Source organism: Erythranthe guttata, chromosome 7 (assembly GCF_056151865.1).
Source record: "Erythranthe guttata isolate IM_541 chromosome 7, IM_541, whole genome shotgun sequence".
In the NCBI taxonomy this organism is placed as follows: domain Eukaryota; kingdom Viridiplantae; phylum Streptophyta; class Magnoliopsida; order Lamiales; family Phrymaceae; genus Erythranthe; species Erythranthe guttata.
The window spans coordinates 7,354,188-7,373,002 of record NC_142539.1 but is presented as its reverse complement, the minus strand read 5'-3'; the positions used below and the strand labels follow the sequence as shown (position 1 = coordinate 7,373,002).

General features: G+C 34.8%; 1 protein-coding gene across 1 annotated transcript; it reads right to left on the bottom strand.

The window, feature by feature from the left end:
* Positions 1-1,551: 1,551 nt before the first annotated feature.
* Positions 1,552-15,882, bottom strand: SEC (Tetratricopeptide repeat (TPR)-like superfamily protein). Its single transcript, XM_012992500.2, has 28 exons — positions 15,073-15,882; positions 11,437-11,582; positions 11,250-11,348; positions 11,111-11,161; positions 9,670-9,786; positions 9,531-9,587; positions 9,037-9,156; positions 8,883-8,945; positions 8,722-8,800; positions 8,005-8,114; positions 7,833-7,886; positions 7,679-7,746; positions 7,473-7,575; positions 7,090-7,292; positions 5,978-6,074; positions 4,616-4,687; positions 4,410-4,486; positions 4,206-4,322; positions 4,026-4,110; positions 3,696-3,863; positions 3,449-3,559; positions 3,209-3,295; positions 2,992-3,119; positions 2,820-2,902; positions 2,603-2,708; positions 2,366-2,512; positions 2,074-2,194; positions 1,552-1,955 (listed from the first exon to the last, which is right to left on the bottom strand). The coding sequence occupies exons 1-28, from the start codon at positions 15,254-15,256 to the stop codon at positions 1,842-1,844; spliced, it is 2,967 nt and encodes a 988-aa protein (XP_012847954.2). The 5' UTR covers positions 15,257-15,882; the 3' UTR covers positions 1,552-1,841.
* Positions 15,883-18,815: the final 2,933 nt, after the last annotated feature.

Genomic DNA, 18,815 nt, shown 5'->3' with positions numbered 1-18,815 from the left:
ATATATATATATATATGAAATCGTAACAGAAACTAATTTACAAGAGAAAAATCACAATGAAGTTGGCAACTAAAATAACTAAAGGTATGAGGCCCAGATAATCAGGCCCGACTTGGGCCCTGGTCAAGATCAGGGAAGTTCAATACCACAACTATCGTAAGAAACCACCGAAGATAAGTACCGAGGTATAAAACTTGTAAGAAACCACCGAAGGTAAGTACCGAGGTATAAACCTACGAGATAGGCTGACGAGGTAATTCTAGGCCTACCGAAGTAACCGTTACGTCGGACTCTCGAAGGCCGTGCAGGGACAACTCTGAAAAGAAGAAGATGGGGTGTCAGACTTGAACTGACCGAAGAACAGTAAAAAAGGACCAATAAGAACGTGCCACGTGGCAGAGTAGACAGAATGACGGTTTTTTTACCTAGGAAATGTAAACAGGCCCAGAGAGGCCATATTGTAGTAGTATATATACTAGGTCATAAGTAGTGAAGAGCACAGGTTTTTCTTATGCAATATATTGGGCACTTACATACATCATCTTATACACATCTCCAATTAATTGTACACATCTCCATTTAATTGTACCACTTACATTGTCTAAACAATCTCACTTAGTTACATTATTTAGTGATCTCATACACATACAAGGTATGAATATTCAAATCCATGGCCAAATCTAGTAATTTATCTAATAAAATAAAAAGGGAAAACCCCTATTATTATATGTGACTAAACTTGACACATCAGCAAGATAAAAATCATGATCGAGTGATTGGAAAAATATGTTCAAATATGTATTTAGTGTGTGAAAAGTTAGATCCTGATCATGAATATGAACTGAAACTTTTAACCATGTTTAAAAAGTATAGGGGTCCATTTTAAAGATTTTCACCTATTGTACAAAAACAAGTCCATTTATCTATCTAGGTCACACGAAAAACCAGCCGTACTGCAAAAAAAAAAAAAAAAACATCATAGATGTAGTAGGCTTGAGCATGGTTCTAGTCGGGCAATTATCGACTAATTACCTACTCGACACGACCACTCAGTTTTGCTGAATATTGAAAACCATTATCGACCCTACCTAACTGAATATTTGAAAACCATTACCGACCCTACCATTATGGATCATATAATGGTTGACAACAGATTTTGTTGAGTAAAGAATAATGGTGACATTTGTAGTATTATCAACCATCTATTTATTCAATTTTGTTTTTCACAATAATAAAATGTTTTTAAAAGTTTTTTCAGAAGATATTTACAATTGTGGAAAAATTTATGTTGCAAAAATCTTAATTTTAAAATTAAGAGTATCTTTTTGTATTAAACTTTTACAATAAATAAATATATAATGAAGAATATGATATAACAATTTTAAAATAGAAATAGTACGTAGAAGTTTATAAATTTGTGTACAGAGTTGTTGAGTTTAACTTCTTTTATATATTATTTTCGGCAAATATTACCTAACCAACCGACTTCTGAGTAAACTGACAACTACCAACAGACCCATTTATATTAAAATTACCGACCCAACAAAAAAATTATCGGGCCAAAAAAGGGGGTCGAAAGTGAATCAGTTGGCCGATAAAACCAAAGTGTCGTCCAGCTCTAGATGATAGTATACCATGACCTTGCTTTATCCAAAGCTAGGAAAATCAACTTGTCCATTTCATCAGAGGAATGCATCTAACTTAACATTTTAAACTTAATAATTAAGTACAGTAGTGCAGTCTCAAATCTACCGAAACTCAGTCAGACCTATGAAATGATAAACTGATAAGTAAGTCTCTTTTGATTTTATCTACAATCCTGTTTCTTTTCCTATACATCTCTAACGGTCATAAGGAAATTCCATGTCGTTCTCAGCAACTTTGAAATGCTGAGGATTTTGACCAGCGCACTGCATATTCCACATCTTGAAGTACGAACGCTCCAGATTCCTCACCTGCGAATAAATAGGTTTACAACGAATGTATGTATGATCAAAATATATAATAAAGCAGTAATGAAACAAAAAGAATCCTTATTAGCAGTTCCCCATAAAAGAACGTAGATATACTAACCCATCGTGCTGTGTCAAAAAGCGGGCAAGTTAAACGCACAGCCTTCAGCCTGTTTGTAAGGTCTCGGAGCTTTGAAGGATTCAGTGCCAAATAAACTGCCTTCTCTTCATACTCTTTCATACTACAAAAATTCAAACACGAGACACAGAGTAGACTTCAGTACCAAATTAGTGCGCAATTTCCTTTAAATAATTCATCGTATGACAAGTACAATCTCGATAGCAAATTTATTATGAGTTCGCTTCCATGAAATGAATGGTAAGGTAGAGTTACGAAGTTGGGGAATGCCTACCTATGCACAATCATCTCTTCCCCGAGTCCCGTAGCCAAACACAAAGAACCAGCAACTCTGGTAGCCATTTTCTCTAGAGGAAGAGTAACCATAGGTAGACCTGCCCAAAGAATATCTGTTCCGGTTGTATGTGCATTGCAAAGTGGCCTATTCACGAAAGAAATTAATTAATAAATGAAATTTTATTTTATAATCAAGTCATCTATGTTTGTACAGAAAAGCTAAGAAAATACGTACGTATCAAGAAATAGGTTTGCTAATGCACTGCGTCTGATGTGTTCCTGTTTCATTGCAACGTCCGTGAAAATTATTCGGTCAGGTTGTACACCCTGTGCAGCAGCACCTGCACCATACAAAAAATATAAAAAATAAGAAAATTTAGATTTAGATCGAATGACATTTTTATTCTTCACGATTTCGATATGATGCCAGGCAGATATAATAAATAACATACGAGCTCGCAGCCTCATCTCGCCTGCAGCTGGAAATTTGAGAAGCCAAAGGACACTATTTGGAACACGCTTAAGAATATTGCACCTGTGCACATATTGAAGATAATTCCTTTAAACACAACATCAATCGTCAAATATCAACTATCTCCAAAAATGACTTTAACGACATATTACCAAGTCGTAAAAATCTCAGGGTCCATCTTGTAAAGCTGATTGAAACAAGCAAATATAAATTTGTCCTCGGGTAATCCATAATCCGACCTTCTGTGTTGGCATTTTGGATCCAGTACATCAAGGTTTTTCTTAAAGACAAAGCAAAATATGTAGCAGTCAGCATAATTGATAGTCCAGGTTCAAGAAAGAAACAGATAAAAAATTTCTCAATGTTTACCTGTTTATAGTCATTCACAAAATAGCAATGAGGTAGATGGACAATCTTTTCAGAGTATATATTTGAGTAGCACATAGGAGAGACAAACTGCAATAGAATTAGGAGAAACTATCAAAACTGAACCAGTCTATAGATTTAGAAATAATGTAATCGGGAAATAGTAAATAAGCTGACGAAAAGGAAGTTATCAAAATAAAATTCTACGTAAAAGCCAAACAGGTGATATACGAGTAATATTACCTCATCAGTGACCAAATATTGTATGTAGCTTGCTCCTGTAGTACCAGGAAATCCCATATAAGAAACCTGAATTGGAGCAGGCTGCATGGCAAATATTTCATTCCTTGCCCCCTGCAAGAATGCAGATAAAACAACAGCCGTTTCTTTCATATTCCAATTTTAAGGTGGCAGGATCCAGAAATCAAGATAACAAAAAAAAAAAAAAAAACAATAAGACAAACCAGAAACTTGAGCAATCACACGATACCTTAGTGTAGCCATTAAGGTTGACAAGAATCTGTATCTGGTCCTCATTAATCATCCTTGCAATCATATCAGAAGCCATAGCTGACACATCGATAAAATGCTCCACTTCTGATTGGATACGCAGCCTCCATTCAGTACCATCATTTGGACTTAATGCATAGCAGAAAATCTATAATAACAAGAACGAATACCATAAAAGTAAGAGTGTATAACCAATCTAAAAATATATAAAAAGTGGATAGCAAAAGACCTTAGAAAAAACAACCTTATTCAAGTAACAAGACAACAATCAGATAACTACAGCCAATTAAAATACATTAAATAAACTAACCTCAACATTATCTCTGTCGTGCATGCCAAATACTGAACCCATGAGGTGTGATAAAGGGTGGTTACCAAAGTCACTGCTCACATAACTGAGAGAGATGCAACACAGAATTCTTTTGGTTCAAGTAGATAAAAACGAGGATTGGTCTGAAGCACAAACATGGAGATACTTAAATGAACTTACCCAATTCTTAACCGGCTATTTCTGCCACCACCCCTTACAGGTAGGAGTGGAGGATGGGTAAAAGGTGGAAGTGAATAACGGGATGCTACAACTGAACAGTGTGCAGCATATTTCCAACTGCACATATCAAAACAACTAATTAAAACATTTAAAACTGAAATTGAATATAAAACAAACAACATAATGAATGGCAAAGCCTGTTACCTGATCTCTAGTGCAAGCATGGGGTCAAGAGGATAAGCTATTGCATGGAAGGGTTGCACACTTGGAATAACTGACATCTACAATAAATTAAAACAGTAGTAAAATACCACTTGGATCTGATAATGGTGGATAAAGGAAGCCAGGACTCTTTTGTTGGTTACAGTGTGACAGGGCTAGAGAGTTTAAAGAACAGATTTTTAGCTAACCTTAATCTGTCTCCTAAGTATCGCTTCGACTTCAATAAACATCTTGTCTCGATCATCCCAGTCGCAGACACACTGAGTTCAACGCCATTGGACAAGATAAACATATTAAAGAAAGCCGAACTAGGTAGCTACTGAGAATAAAATGAATACCATCAATGCAATTACGAATATAAGCTCAGTGCATATGAGAATGTAATGCATCGTAAACCAGAAACCCTCCCAAAAACCATCCTAGGAAACATCTCATCGGCTCATCCCACTGCGAATAAATCCAATAAAATCATAAATAATACCTCAGTTTACATGAGAATGTACTGTAATGCACCATAAACTACAAAATCCCCCCCAACAACTGTTTAAATGTTAACCAGAACTAAGAATCACAACTCGTGGTAGCCTGGTATGTTGGAGTATAGGCCAGCTACAACATTCGAAGGCAATGTGCAGTTGTCACACTCCATTCAATGATGATGTAAAACATGCTAAGTGTCCTTATCACTATATAAAAGTAAATCAATTGTTTTGACCTGACATTGCAGTTCTAACAACCAAGCAAATCATTATTTCATGCGGAAATCTTACAATCTACTCAGTACCTGAGAATTTTAATTCCCTCTTTTATACATTTCTTGAAGTCATCGTGTTTAAGTAAACCTCACCAACATTTCCCAAGTAATTTTCAAACAGTTCAGATATGATTTGCAAATGAATCAGAAGATGTAATCAAGGCAGTTGGAAAGGTTCTGTGAAAACTCTCATTTTTGCATAATATGCCATCATGGAGAACTAAGAATGTGGTGTTCGTACAATGTCCGATTCCTAAGGTAATCATTGAACATTTTGTTGACATTCCAAGCAAAGGTAAACAAACAATAATGGTCAAACATCAATTGTATCAATACAATCAGCTCAAAAACCTTATAATTAAAACTGAACCCCTAACCTGAATCTGTGACAAGTTCAGCTAGATAGAAAAATCAGAACGACCAACTTTTTCCAATCTGATACCTGATGACTTGATCTCTTATGTTTTTCTACTAGTTGAGATTACATCTAATTCAACATACATCAAAAGCCTCACTGTCCAACTGTGAACTTCTTTTTTGTGATCAAAACCCAGTTTCCAATTCTATGAATTTATTACACACCTTTACTTTCATGAATTACATTATTTTTTTATGAGAAAATTAACTGATTGTGCATATCAATATAACAACAGATTTGAAAACTAGCAGAAACCAAAGATATTTTTTTGTGAAGAATAGCCACAATCACAATGTTGTCAGGTAAACTTCCTTGGTTAACATAATCTATACTCACACTTCAAGAAAGAGCAAAAAACTGGAAATAAGTCACACACACCTGCAAAGTGTGAAGAAGGTTACAAGTTGCCTCTGGAAAATCTGGACGCAATGTCAATGCTTGCTTATAGCTTTTAATCGCAGCTTCCACACGACCACTGCAGGTGAAAAACAAGGTATGCAAAGCATTATGTGACACATTAATCAAACCATAAGTAGGTTAAAAATCTTCTGATAAAAAAAATATGCTTGACCCATGGAAAATCCTATGTTTGCTTAGAGATTTTAATGATTACTTCTACACGATCTATGCGGGCAGTAGCGGAGGTAGACGAGCCATGCACGCCAACCCCCCTCTCCCAACTGTTATTACTAAGTAGTAAGTTCTATAGTACTGTGGCCCCCCTAAAAACTTTAGCAATTGAATTATATACGGGACTGAAATTTCTTAACCTATAATTCAAGACGAACACCAAGCTATTGCAAGTAAGTATGATATTATATCAAATGGATACCTTTTATTCGATAATTAATTCTCAACGACAAGAGTTTGATAGCAAGTTCAGTAAGAAAACGGAACTTTCACTTTCACTTCATATTTGAATCCTCAGAATGTGCTTTTTAAGTCTTTCAAATTGATGAAATTTGTAATAAAGTTGAAATAGAATATTTTTTACCAGGAAATTTTATGGTGCAATAGAAAATATTACTGAGAATGGAACTACACCATTTTGAGATTGACCTATTCCAGCATGAAGATCATAGCAAATTGTTGATCATTTCTGACTTATGTCATTTACTGGGTGAAGACTAAAAAGTCGGACATATCAAAAAAATTTAGAATTTAGATTGATCAAACTTGTACGCATTTTTCGAATAATATCTATTGCGACAATAGAGCGTGCATTTTCACAAGCATTTTAAGGGATGAATACAGTTCCAAACTTTTTCTTTGGATTGATCAAACTAGTACATATTCTTCTAATAATATTACTTCTACAGTGGAGTAAGCATTTTTAGCAAGAAATAAAGCTGAAGAAAGTTATGAAATAGAATGGAAGATGGGGGAGAGATAGTTGAAACATGGAGTACGGATTCGATCATTCATGGATTTATGAAATGAAAGATCGCTGTGCAATTTTCATAAATGTCTATTGGCGACTACATATGTACCTGTCCTTGTAAGCAGAAGCCAAATTAGCATGAGCCTCAGCCATGGTTGGCCGGATGGCAATAGCATGCTGATAGTCTTGAATTGCTTCATTAACTCGCCCAATTTCTTTGTAAGTATTACCCCGGTTCACAAGGCCATCAACTGCTGCTGGATCGATTCTGAGGACCTCATTATAGCAAGATATTGCGTCTCCATAATTACCCTGTAATTTATATTCAAACAAAATTAGTAGCATCTTTCTTATCAACATCATGCTAAAGAGTGAATAAAAATTGATATCATCATTAACTCCTGCAACGGCTCCTAGCCGAACATAACTATTACTGAAATTCTAAAGATGCTTCTGTTCGACAATTTTAAAGAAAACAGATTGGAATCAAACCTGTTGTTTGTATATTATAGCTAAATTATTGAAAGGAGCAGCAAGCCCTGTTGTAACAGATAGTGTTGCCTTATAGCATTGAGCTGCAGCACTCGTCATGTTCCTAGAAAGAATTCAAAGATTGGGATTACCAACATAATAGAAAAAATGAGGGGAAAGAAGCATGCGATTATGAACACAAATATATCATGTTGGTCAAAACATACCACTCCATATAAATATTTCCAAGATTGACAAGGGCTTGAGGGTGACTAGGTTGAAGAGACAGGCATTGCTTCATTAACAAACAAAATGGTTCTCAGTATATACGAAAAAACAAATGCAGAATAAGTATTATGATAACATTGAAAGAGAACTAACTCGGTAGCAATGGATTGCTTCCTCTACTCTTCCAGCGTCTTTCAATGCATTACCCTGGCAACACAAGTGCATCCAAAAGAATTAAAAAATTAACCAGCTATATTCATCATAATTATGCAAAACAGGAAAAATATTGAACGGGTTCTTCATGTAGTAGAATTGTAATACAAACCAAGCTATTATATGTCTCCAGGGATCCAGCATCACAAGCAATAGCTCGCTTGTAGTTAAGTATTGCCATATCAAGGTTGCTCTGTTCATAATATATACTGCCCAAGTTGCCTGCAGCAGTTACTTTATAAAATCAAAACTCCAAAACAATTTGACAGTGACATTAACCACTTTACTGCGAAGAATTTCTAAAAATTTTATGGGTGAAAAATGCAAACTTTAGCCATTTGTATCTCCTCCAAACCAGACAGGAAGCATACTACCTGGTTACCACAGGAAGACAATGGCTGGATATCAATTGTAGCAGCTAAAGTTTATGTACTACTATACTAGTAGGACTGTGCATGTGCATAGTTATTTGAAAGAATAAACCGATAGATCTTTTACTACATAATATAACTTCCATTTCACTTACTAACATACAACTTTGATAAATTTTAGTATATTAGAAGAGATTAAAAAGAAGGTGGTGATCATGAGAGAGGATGAGAAACTTAGTTGAGAAAGAAGAAACACAAATTTTCAGATATATCCTTCTTTTTCACCTTTCTTTTACTTATATTGGACAAAGAATATCTCAAAAAGTGTATCATAATTCATAAATACTGCACTCAAAAAGGCAACCTACATGTAATGCCAGCCGAAAAACACTCCGGTTAACTGTGGAGATAACAGTCTAACACATTTACCACAAAATATTCCAGATACGATCGCTTACCAAAAGCCATAGCACTGTCTGGTCGTGACTGCAGGGCTCGTTGATTACATAAAATAGCCTCTTGTGGCATTCCCAAGGCCTAGAAAACACAAAGAATACTTGTCTCTCTGTCCTTGCCTTTGCAGCTACCCAACCTCACAAGAAAAATGCAAGAAACTTACCTTGTAAACATTTCCCAAATTCAAGTAGGCTTCGGAGAAGTTTGGCTTAAACTTGATAGCTTCCTAGAAATAGAATGGAAACCATGTAAGAAGGACACCAAAAGGCTATACAACCGAACATATGCTACCATGGATCCAAAATACATTTTACTACCTTGTAATACTGCAAGGCCCTGTTTAGATCACCAAGCTCCATAAAAAGACCAGCCAGATTAGACCATGCTATAGCGAAAGTGGGTTGTATGCCAAGTGCGTCCAAATAACAATTGTATGCCTGAACAAGAAATATAGATAATATTCTTTTGAAATGAAGAATGATTAACTTAAGGCACAAGTTGAGATCACAAGCTGCTTTGGAAAAAAAAGAAAGTGCATCAAGAAGGAAAGCATCTCAGAGGAGACCAAATTCTTGCACGGAAGATGATTATGTTTCAGGACCCAATATAGATATAGAGAGATAAAATTCAGCATCTGTTGGACAAAAGAAAAATATCGAAAACCAGAACTTGAATGCAATAATCTAGAAGCTTAATATCCTATTATATCATCTTATTGCTTCACATAATTCTACATCAAATCAGACTCATAAAAGAATTAGACCCAGGATATGAAAGCCAGTATGAAAATACATGCCATCTGGTATCTTACCTCTTTCATTAATCCTTGAGCTTTCATCAAATTCCCCAGGTTACTGTGAGCATCAACCTAAAACAAACACAGGTTGAAATAATAGGAGAAAATCTACAAAGTGGAACTGATACTACAGAAACCACATGCGGAAATTTACCAAACGAGGATTTAGGGTAAGAGCTTGACGACAACATTGAGCAGCCTCTGATGGCCTTGCTTTGTGCATATAAGCACTAGCTAAGTTTGACCATGCATCCGCAAAATTAGGCCGAAGCTGCAAATAAATTTGAAGAAAGATGGTTATTCGTGCAAGAAGATGAGAACATGATCTCTTACCAATCTTCCTCACCCACCCACCTTTCCTTCCCTTGCATTTTGTTCATATGAGAAAATATAGAGGTAATACACAGCCAATAGCATACAATTAAAGTACAATGCAACCAGCTAAACCAACGAGGCAAGCGTAACTATACAGAAAGTGTAATTTGACAGAAGCTCGATTCTGTTTAAAACCTTATAATTATGTATTTGGGCATGAGTTATCCTCGAAAAATAATATGAACTTGCTTAGCGAAGCAGATAATCTCTTGGATAAATTAATACGCAGAAACAACTGATTATGTGGTCATGATGATAGTGCAGCTTGGCAAATAGACATCTCTGGGACATGAATTATCATTAAGATGTGTGCAAGTTTTCTTGCCTTCTATAAAATTCAAAGATACATAGATAGTACTTTAAGCTAGAGCAGGTCATAGCACGCTTAACTTCACACTGCAATGACTACTTAGAGAAAGGTAAAAACCATAAAGGTCTCCAAAAAGAATTCAATCCGAAAGAACGTAAAAATCAACAAAGTAAAGGAGGAACCTTCGAAACAAACCTACTCCGTCAGTACTAAATCACAACAACTTCATCCAGAAAGTGAGTGATTAGGTAAAAGTAATGATCACTATGAGAAGTTAACCAATCAACACCAGTTTTGGATGGTTAAGTATAACATATAGAATGTCAGAAGCTATCTAGACTTTCACCAAGATCACTGTAGATAATAATCCCTCCATCACGTATCACATTAAAAGAAGCCTTATCGGCAATAAATCATTAATATTCCTCCAGCAATTATCTCTGAAACTGTTGTTAGACCAACACATCTTCAACTATCCATTTCAATAAATATCCTATCCTCAAACATAACAGATATTTCGTTTCACACTATAAAACTTCTATACATTCACAAAAGGACATAGTGGCATGGTGAGTTGGCATGCCTTCACAAAAAGAAGCACCAAAAACATGGACTATAATGAGGTTTATTTAAATCTCAAGCTTCTCAAAAAATAGTTAAAAGATTTATGAGGTTTTGAATATAATGTAATAAATACAGTACAAACTTCACAAGTTTCAGTTATTTGTTGGTTTATAGAGGTAATATAAAAGAGACACGCGACACTAGTTCAACTTTAATCTCTCAGCAACAGGTAATTGTTTATTTTTAATATTTATACATTTCGTTTTGCATTTCTAGTGGATTGGGCAAGAAAATATAAACAGTTCCTACAGCTACAATTCAAAATCTATCATAAAGGCAGACGGACCTCAATGGCAATCATGTAATAACGAATGGCTGTATCAAATTCGCCTTTCTCCTGCAAAAAAAATAGAGCAACAGAAATGACACACATCAGCATCTCCATTGCCGAAGAAGCAAGAATCTTTAACGACACAAACACATACCTTCCAAGCATTTGCCATGTTTCCATAGCACTCAGCAACCTGTGGATCAATCCGAAGAGCTTCTTCATTCTTAGCAATGCACGAATCAAAGTCGCGTAACTAAAAAAAATGGCACAAATCTCAGCTTCAAATATTGGTGAAATCCAGTGATGCCGATGAAAATAACAAGAACGAACCAAAAAGTAACCTTATAATAAACTGCACCCAACAGGAGAAGGTTATTAGTGCGACGTGGATTCCTCTCATATACAATCGTGCAATGTTCGAGGGCCTGCTTATAGTTGCCAGCTATGTAATTTTGATGAGCATGGTTCAAGAGCATGTCTTCATCAACTGCATCACATGAAATAAGAAAGTTACAAAAAAAAAAAGCAACTTCACTTCAAATGGAAAAAGAGCCGCACATTTACAGCACTAAAATAAAATGGATATACTGGCAGTTAACTGTTTCTAAAGAAAAAAAGAGAAATAGAAGCATATGGTGATCTGTTGAAACCCTCTAATCTTTAATTACGTCATATTGTTCCCTAGAATGTGTTTGACAAATGTACATGTATTTATTAATACTATCAATACTTCAGATAAGAAATTCACATATATTAGTAATTAAGTGATATCTTTAATTGGTAAGTACTAGATAATAAATAATCGAGAATGAGAAGAACGGTGGACCATACATAATGCACAAGCACACATTAACAACAAACAAAATACCCCGCACACACTAAAATATTTAAATTACATATAATGATCAATTGATTAAAATAAGATAATATTATTCATTCCCATCTACATATACCGCTGCAGAATACGTCATTTCAAGTTAATCAACAATTCAATTAGAAAGAGGCTATCTACGTATATTTTATAGGGACTTAGTGGGTAAGGAAATGAAAAGATGAGCAACTGCCTACGTCTCTCAACGCCTGCTATCAGGCGACCGGATAGGAAGTACTTATTCCGCGCATGACGTACTGTTAAACGAAACATAAATATTTCGCCTCGCCTCATGACAACACTGGCGACTAGGAAGTACTAGAAGCATAGAAAGTCAACAAAGTTAGTAAATACAAATAGTTGATCTGTATAGAGAAACCGACTTTTGTTTGGCGAGATTGAAATGATAAGGTAACAAAGCTTAACCTCATTCCTTTGCTCGATTGTTTGTTCGATTGCATAAGGGTAACCTTTCCTTTTATTTTGTTCTTTATCTCTAGGTAATTATATCCCCTTGTACCAAGTGTTAGTAAATTCATTGATCTTGTTCATTCAACTTCTACCAGTTAACTCAGGTCATTTCAAGCTAATATCTATTTCTAAAATGTTAACAAAAACAAGGAAGTATTTTGTTATGGATAGAGACATGGTGATTTTGATTGATATAGGATAAAGACCAAAAGCTTTATGTTATTAACTACTTAAAGTAAACATATTCATTAATATATATATAACATATATATGTGTCTGAAATACTATAATTGTTCTTTTGACTCCCGAGTATCTTTGCAACTCTTGAGATGCTTTATTAATATATATAATTATACTTACTTGTGTACACAAAGGAAATTCTTTATATGCTTAACTTGGGTAATTATATTGAGTTGCTATTAGAAAAGGAAATATAGATTCTAGAAGCCAGGTTGGTCAATGTGATGAGTTAGTAAGGTACTGCATATTATACGAATTATAATACTTATTCATTTGGTATTGGTACCGTGATCGAAAGGCGCATAGAGTAATATTTGACGAGTTGGTGAGGATTTCTATCCCTTTGGATACTCTATAGTTTGGCTTATCCATTTTGTGAGGTTCCTATTCTCGTCCGAATTTGGTTACACTCACCAGGTATCAGTACAAACTTTGTGATTATTTGGTTCCTTTTCTTGTCTCGTCTATGTAAGTGTTTGTATGATTTTCACAATTCAGAAATTCTTTAGGGTTTCTGAGATATCTTGAACCCGCGGGACAAAGTGGTACAGGGCTGGAGCCACCTCTTAATCCCGTAGAAGCCATCTCTAGAGTCCTAGTGTCCGACAATTCATCTATATCTTGATATCTAGTTATCAATTATTTGCAACCGTTTTAATACTTAGTGACGCATTTATGTTACTTAAAAGCATCTTCCAAAGTGTATGACACATGGGTTTGGCAAAGTAGCTATATACTCTTAACCCCTAAGTACCATACCTGCCCTCTGCTAACAGAATTTTATTTCCTATTGATTTGCCATTTCAGACACCATCCCCTAACTGATGCGTCACACTAGGGAATGTTTATTTCAATTTTGAACATGCATGTCGTGATAGGTTAACATAAAGGTCCAGAATATTAACCATCTCTTGTTACAACCATGAACACACGGAGCCTAATATCCATTATAAAGAGTCATATTCTACCTCAGATAACAACCAACAAAAATAAAATCAAAAGAAAGTCTGCAGTAGTAAATATCTTAATAATGCTGGAAATAGATAAGACCACAGAAATAGTTTCATTCAGCAGTCATTCCAAATCAATTAAAATAAATGTTAAAGCACCACCTTATCTTTAAATTCTCCTGAACCAGTAAAAAAAAGGAAAATCAACACAACTTTGTCCAGGAACCTAGAATATAACTTAAAACAACTAAGGATGAGCCTGAGCATACTTACGGCACTGAACGTATTATATTGACCAGGTCTAAATAAACACTTCGATGACCCATCTCATTCAGATTAAAACAGGTTCTGGTAAAAGACGTAGGGATAATCAAACGGAAAATTTTGTTTACTTCGACAAAGTAATTTTCCCTTTTGAATGATTGACAAAAAATTTTGTTGTAAAAACAAATAATGAAAGGGAAAATTTAAAACTTTTTATGAGTATAATAGATCGACAAAGTTTAGTTACACTCGAGAGGTTCTTAAGTAAACAATGGATTTACATTAAAACCAATGCATGCATACATAGAGGAATTTTTTGTTCCTAAATAAATTCTAAACGTACAAAAACTGAAACTCACAACCTTTATATTGTTGTGGAGTGTCTGTAAAGTTCAAATCCTAATGTGCCAAGCATTCAGTATATAACTGAAAGTTGAAACTCACTCAAGAAAAACCAACTTCGGATAATCAAAGTAACTTTGTGATATATAATGGAAAGACATATAAAGTTTGAAAGTTTTTCATAATAACAACTTTTGACCAAACACAACTGTTATATCAGATATCCATAATCTCCAAAATCCAAGAAAGCAATTTGTTTTTATTCCAGGGAACAATTATCTAAAAAATAAGCCTCTTTCAAGAAACAGAAGCAACAAGCATCATGGCATCATTAGTCAGAAGTGTACCAACATATTGTCTAAACAAAGTTTACAATCCATCCGACATAAAAAAATATTTCGGACGATAAAATCTCAGATAAGGGAGCTTTAAAAAGTTTGAGGCGAAAATATACAAAAAAAAATATGAAAAATGGAAGCTTGACCGAATCAACGAATAATGAATTTTCCCAAGTAAGATGTCTAGGTCATCAAAATCAGTAGTAAGTGGAGAAAATCACACAGGAATTACCCCAACCAAATGCTTAGATCATCAAAATCACAGCCTACCAAAAGGATTTAACTATAAAATTTCACTGTTGGGGGCATAGTATCCAGTAAAAGAGCTAGAAACATTCTAGTGGGACTCGAAACCCTAATTCTTACAAACACACGAAGAATTGGAAGTGTAAACTAAATCACCACATTTCATTAAAAAAAGAGACCATAAACAAAATTTCCGAAATTGAATATACATAAACAGAGAAGAAAAAAAGGAGTATAAAAAATCAAATTCCAAACCTTCACAAGAAAGCTCTTGCTTGATATTACTCGGGAAGGTCAAGGCAAATGAAGAATCTTCCCGAAGATGATCGGTGCCGAAATTATAAGGAACCCTAGCCACATTTTGCTGATGCTGATGCTGATGCTGCTGCTGATGCAGATTCAGATTGTACTGCCGCGGATCGCTCTGCAACGACAGCATGCTTTCTGATCCTTCCGGCTGCGATCACCGCCGCCGAACTATAATCATATATAAATTAATAATTTGGGGAAAAAAAAAAAGGAGGGAAAATTGTTCTACTTCACAAGGTTTTTCTCATGGAAAATTGGAGGAATTGGATTTACTATAATATTATATTCCTCAGCTTAGGAGAGAGAGAGTGTTTGAGAGAGAGAGATCTAAATAAATAATGAAAAAAGAAAAAAGGAAAATGGGACCAAAATGGAAGAGAGAAGAAATAGAGGAAAAAAAGGAATAGAGAGAGAGAGAGAGAGAGAATCCCCTTTTCTTCGTTTCAGTGTTTCTCTTCCTTTCGGTTACTCTCTTTTAACAGCGATTCCTCTAGAACACGGTGAAATGACCTTTTGCCCCTTGCTTTTACTATTTATTTTCTACACCTGGCACACCGGGGGGGGGGGGGGGGGGGGGGGGGGGGGGGGGGGGGGGGGGGAGTTTCAACAATGGAAGAGAAAGAAAAGAAAAGTAGATTTTAATTGGAATAGATTCTCCTGAAATTGATCCCAAAGAATTGATTCGACTTTATTGTGATTTGTTCATACTTCAAAGCTTTAATAATTCTTATTCTTTGAGGTAGTATCATCGAAATTACAATGAAGTTTTAAATGAAAAAAAAATTATATTTGTCATTTTGCATTGTTTTTCAGATTAAAAAAATCAAAGATATGCATTAATTGTAGCAAAAAATCAAAGAACACGAGTTGTATCGTTTTGATTGAAATCATACCATATCACGATATATATATCACGGTATATGAAGAGATTAACTACCCTGCTTGTATATTACTGTCTCCGACCGTAATATTATTGTGTCCGACCATAATATTATTGTCTCATGCAATAATATTACTGTTTGGGACAGTAATGTTAGTAATAATACTATTCCGCAAAGTAATATTCATAATATTACTGTCTCAAATAGTAATATTACTGTCTGAGACAGTAAATTAGCAGGCAAAGACAGTAACATTAATTAAAATATTTTTTTTAGGCGGCGACTATATGCAATCGCAAAATTTACTTAGGGCAAGATCAAATTAAATATTATACCAAATTAAGTGTAAAAAGATTATAATGGCCTTAGTAAAATATAAACAAAATTAAAGTTTATTCTATCAATTACTCTTGCAAGACCATTCCTTTTTGTTTTAAATAAAAAATGAAAACACAATTGGAAAAGGGAGGGAAGAAAGAAGAGGACCACTTGCAGATTCGCCGCCGCGCCGTAGTTGTCGCCGTCGCCAATGAAGTCGACCACCGCCTTGTAAAACATCGACACACTGGTGTCGAATTTTCACTAAATTTCGACAATAAGTTGTTGTCGATTATCTGCACTTTTTCGACATTTGTGTGTCGATATTTTGTTCAAAATGCAACATCAATGTGTCGATTTTTAGCAATTCAAACGACATGCTGGCGTTGATTTTTTTCAGAAATTGAAAAATTCGACTTTATAATGTTGTTTTTATAGTTACATATCGACATGTAAACGTCGAATTTTTGTGTACGGAAAATTATTTTCGAAAAATGAGAAAAACGATCACAAAGATTAAGAAAGTACAATATTTCTTAGGGGTAATATGCTAAGAGCCCCTCAAAGGAAACATAATTTGAACTAAATGACAAGTCTAAATCCAATCTTTTAATTAAATCCTTTTTTTGAATTAATATATGAGCCACATCCCTAATTTTTTATTTATTCCTATATTGCCCTTATACCCTAAATTATCTAACTTATACATTCACGTTCCTTCAATTTCAGATTTATTTCTCTTTATTTTTACTTTCTCTCCCACGTTCTCTAAGTCTCCATCTCTCTCCCTCACGTCTTCCACTGTATATTTTTCTCTCTTTTTTTTTCTCTTTCTCTCTCAACCATCTATCTCTTCCTTGTTTTCTCCAGTAGCAACGAAGGCCGGCGATGGCAGGTGGAGTCGTGGTGGAGAGGGCCGCGCCTGTGGTGATGGGGTGCGGAGGGTTGCGGTTATGTTTGCTTAGTTTGGGTTAAATAGCAGATCTAGGGTTTTCCATCTTCTCTTACTCGTTTTCTCCAGTAGCAATGAAGGCCGGCGATGGCGGGTGGACTCGTGGTGGAGAGGGCGGCGGCAGGTGGCTGCGACAGTGGTTGTGCGGTGCGGGGGGCTGTGATTATGTCGTTGAAACCATATGTTCGACTAATTGAATCTGATTTTTTTTATTTTTTTAAAGAGATTTTGTTTGGTTTGGGTTCAAAATAGCAGATCTAGGGTTTTCCAAAGGTAGTAGGTGAGTATAGATGCGGCGGGTGCGATTAGGGTTTGGCGGCGGCCGCACGGGATGCTAGGGTTGGCGACGGCTGTGAGTTGTTGGCGGTAGGGTTCAGAATAGTAACCATAGTATATCGTAGTACATCATAGAACACCATAGTATACCATAGTAAAGCACTGTATTTTTAAAATTCATAGTATACCATAGTATGCCATTGTATTTTTAAAATCTGATGTATTATTTAACAAAAACGAAATTAATTTTTTTTCGTAATTTTCAATAAAATGTTAAAAATAAGAAAAACATATAAGCTGTTTATAATACAAACAATTTTGAGTGAAAAACGAAAAAAAAAAAACAAAGATGACAAAGTGTGCAAAAATAAAATAAAATATGTTAAATGAAAAAATAAAGATATTAAATGCATAATAGAAAATGATAAATGCAGTTCGAATTTTATTTAATGCAAATTTCGAATTTATGAGTAGAGGGGCACTTTTGGAATGAATTTTATAAAGGATGTGAAACAAATGTTTAGTTGGACTTGTCATTTAGTTCTAATTAATTTTATCACTAGGGACCTATATCTTAAGACCCCTATTTCTTATCACATTGTGTTCTTCGACCTTAGAATCATCCATATTGATGTCTTGTGTGTCCATGTCCTCGTTTGCAAGTTTTAGTAAGATTTGAGGGTTTTGGATAAAGTGAAAGAGTTTTTATGGAGAAAATGTGTAGAATGGGTGTGAAGAAGAAGATGTTGGGTTTTATTGGTGAAGAAGAATGGTCATTTTTCATATTTTTATTTTTATTTTTTTGGTCTTGTAATAGCAATTAGGCCTTTTTTTGAATGAATAATATCAAAAGGTTATGTTTGTAATTTTCAGTCTTACTCTTAGTAAATTTATCTATATTTTGGTCTTGCATAAGGTCTTGCCCTTAAAAATTTTGAGATTGCAAATAGGTGTTGCCTTTTTTTAAGGAAAAAAAAAATCAACGGCGGTTGACTGATCGGAAAAAGAATTCAGAAAAAAAAAATTCAAAAAAAAAAAAATCAACGCCGGAGAACCGCCAGGGTCAACACCAGAATCTGGCCGAAAAAAAAAAATTCAGAAAAAAATTTATTTTCCTAAAAAAAAAAAGTTATTTTTTCAAAAAAATATTAAAATGGGGGTTAATGAGATATATTTGTTTAAATCCGGGGTCAATGTGTAATATTGAGAAAGTTAGAGTATAATGGATGAAATTGATAAAAAATATATTATGGAGGGTATTT

What these genes read in the sequence shown, in the direction of transcription:
- SEC (XM_012992500.2), bottom strand. Translation starts at nt 15,256, where the DNA reads ATGCTGTCGTTGCAGAGCGATCCGCGGCAGTACAATCTGAATCTGCAT. An exon ending in ATGCTTGCACTAGAGATCAG is followed by an intron (nt 4,323 to 4,409) that starts GTAACAGGCTTT and finishes TGATATGTGCAG; the next exon opens with TTGGAAATATGCTGCACACT. An exon ending in TTGTGAATGACTATAAACAG is followed by an intron (nt 3,120 to 3,208) that starts GTAAACATTGAG and finishes TTTGTCTTTAAG; the next exon opens with AAAAACCTTGATGTACTGGA.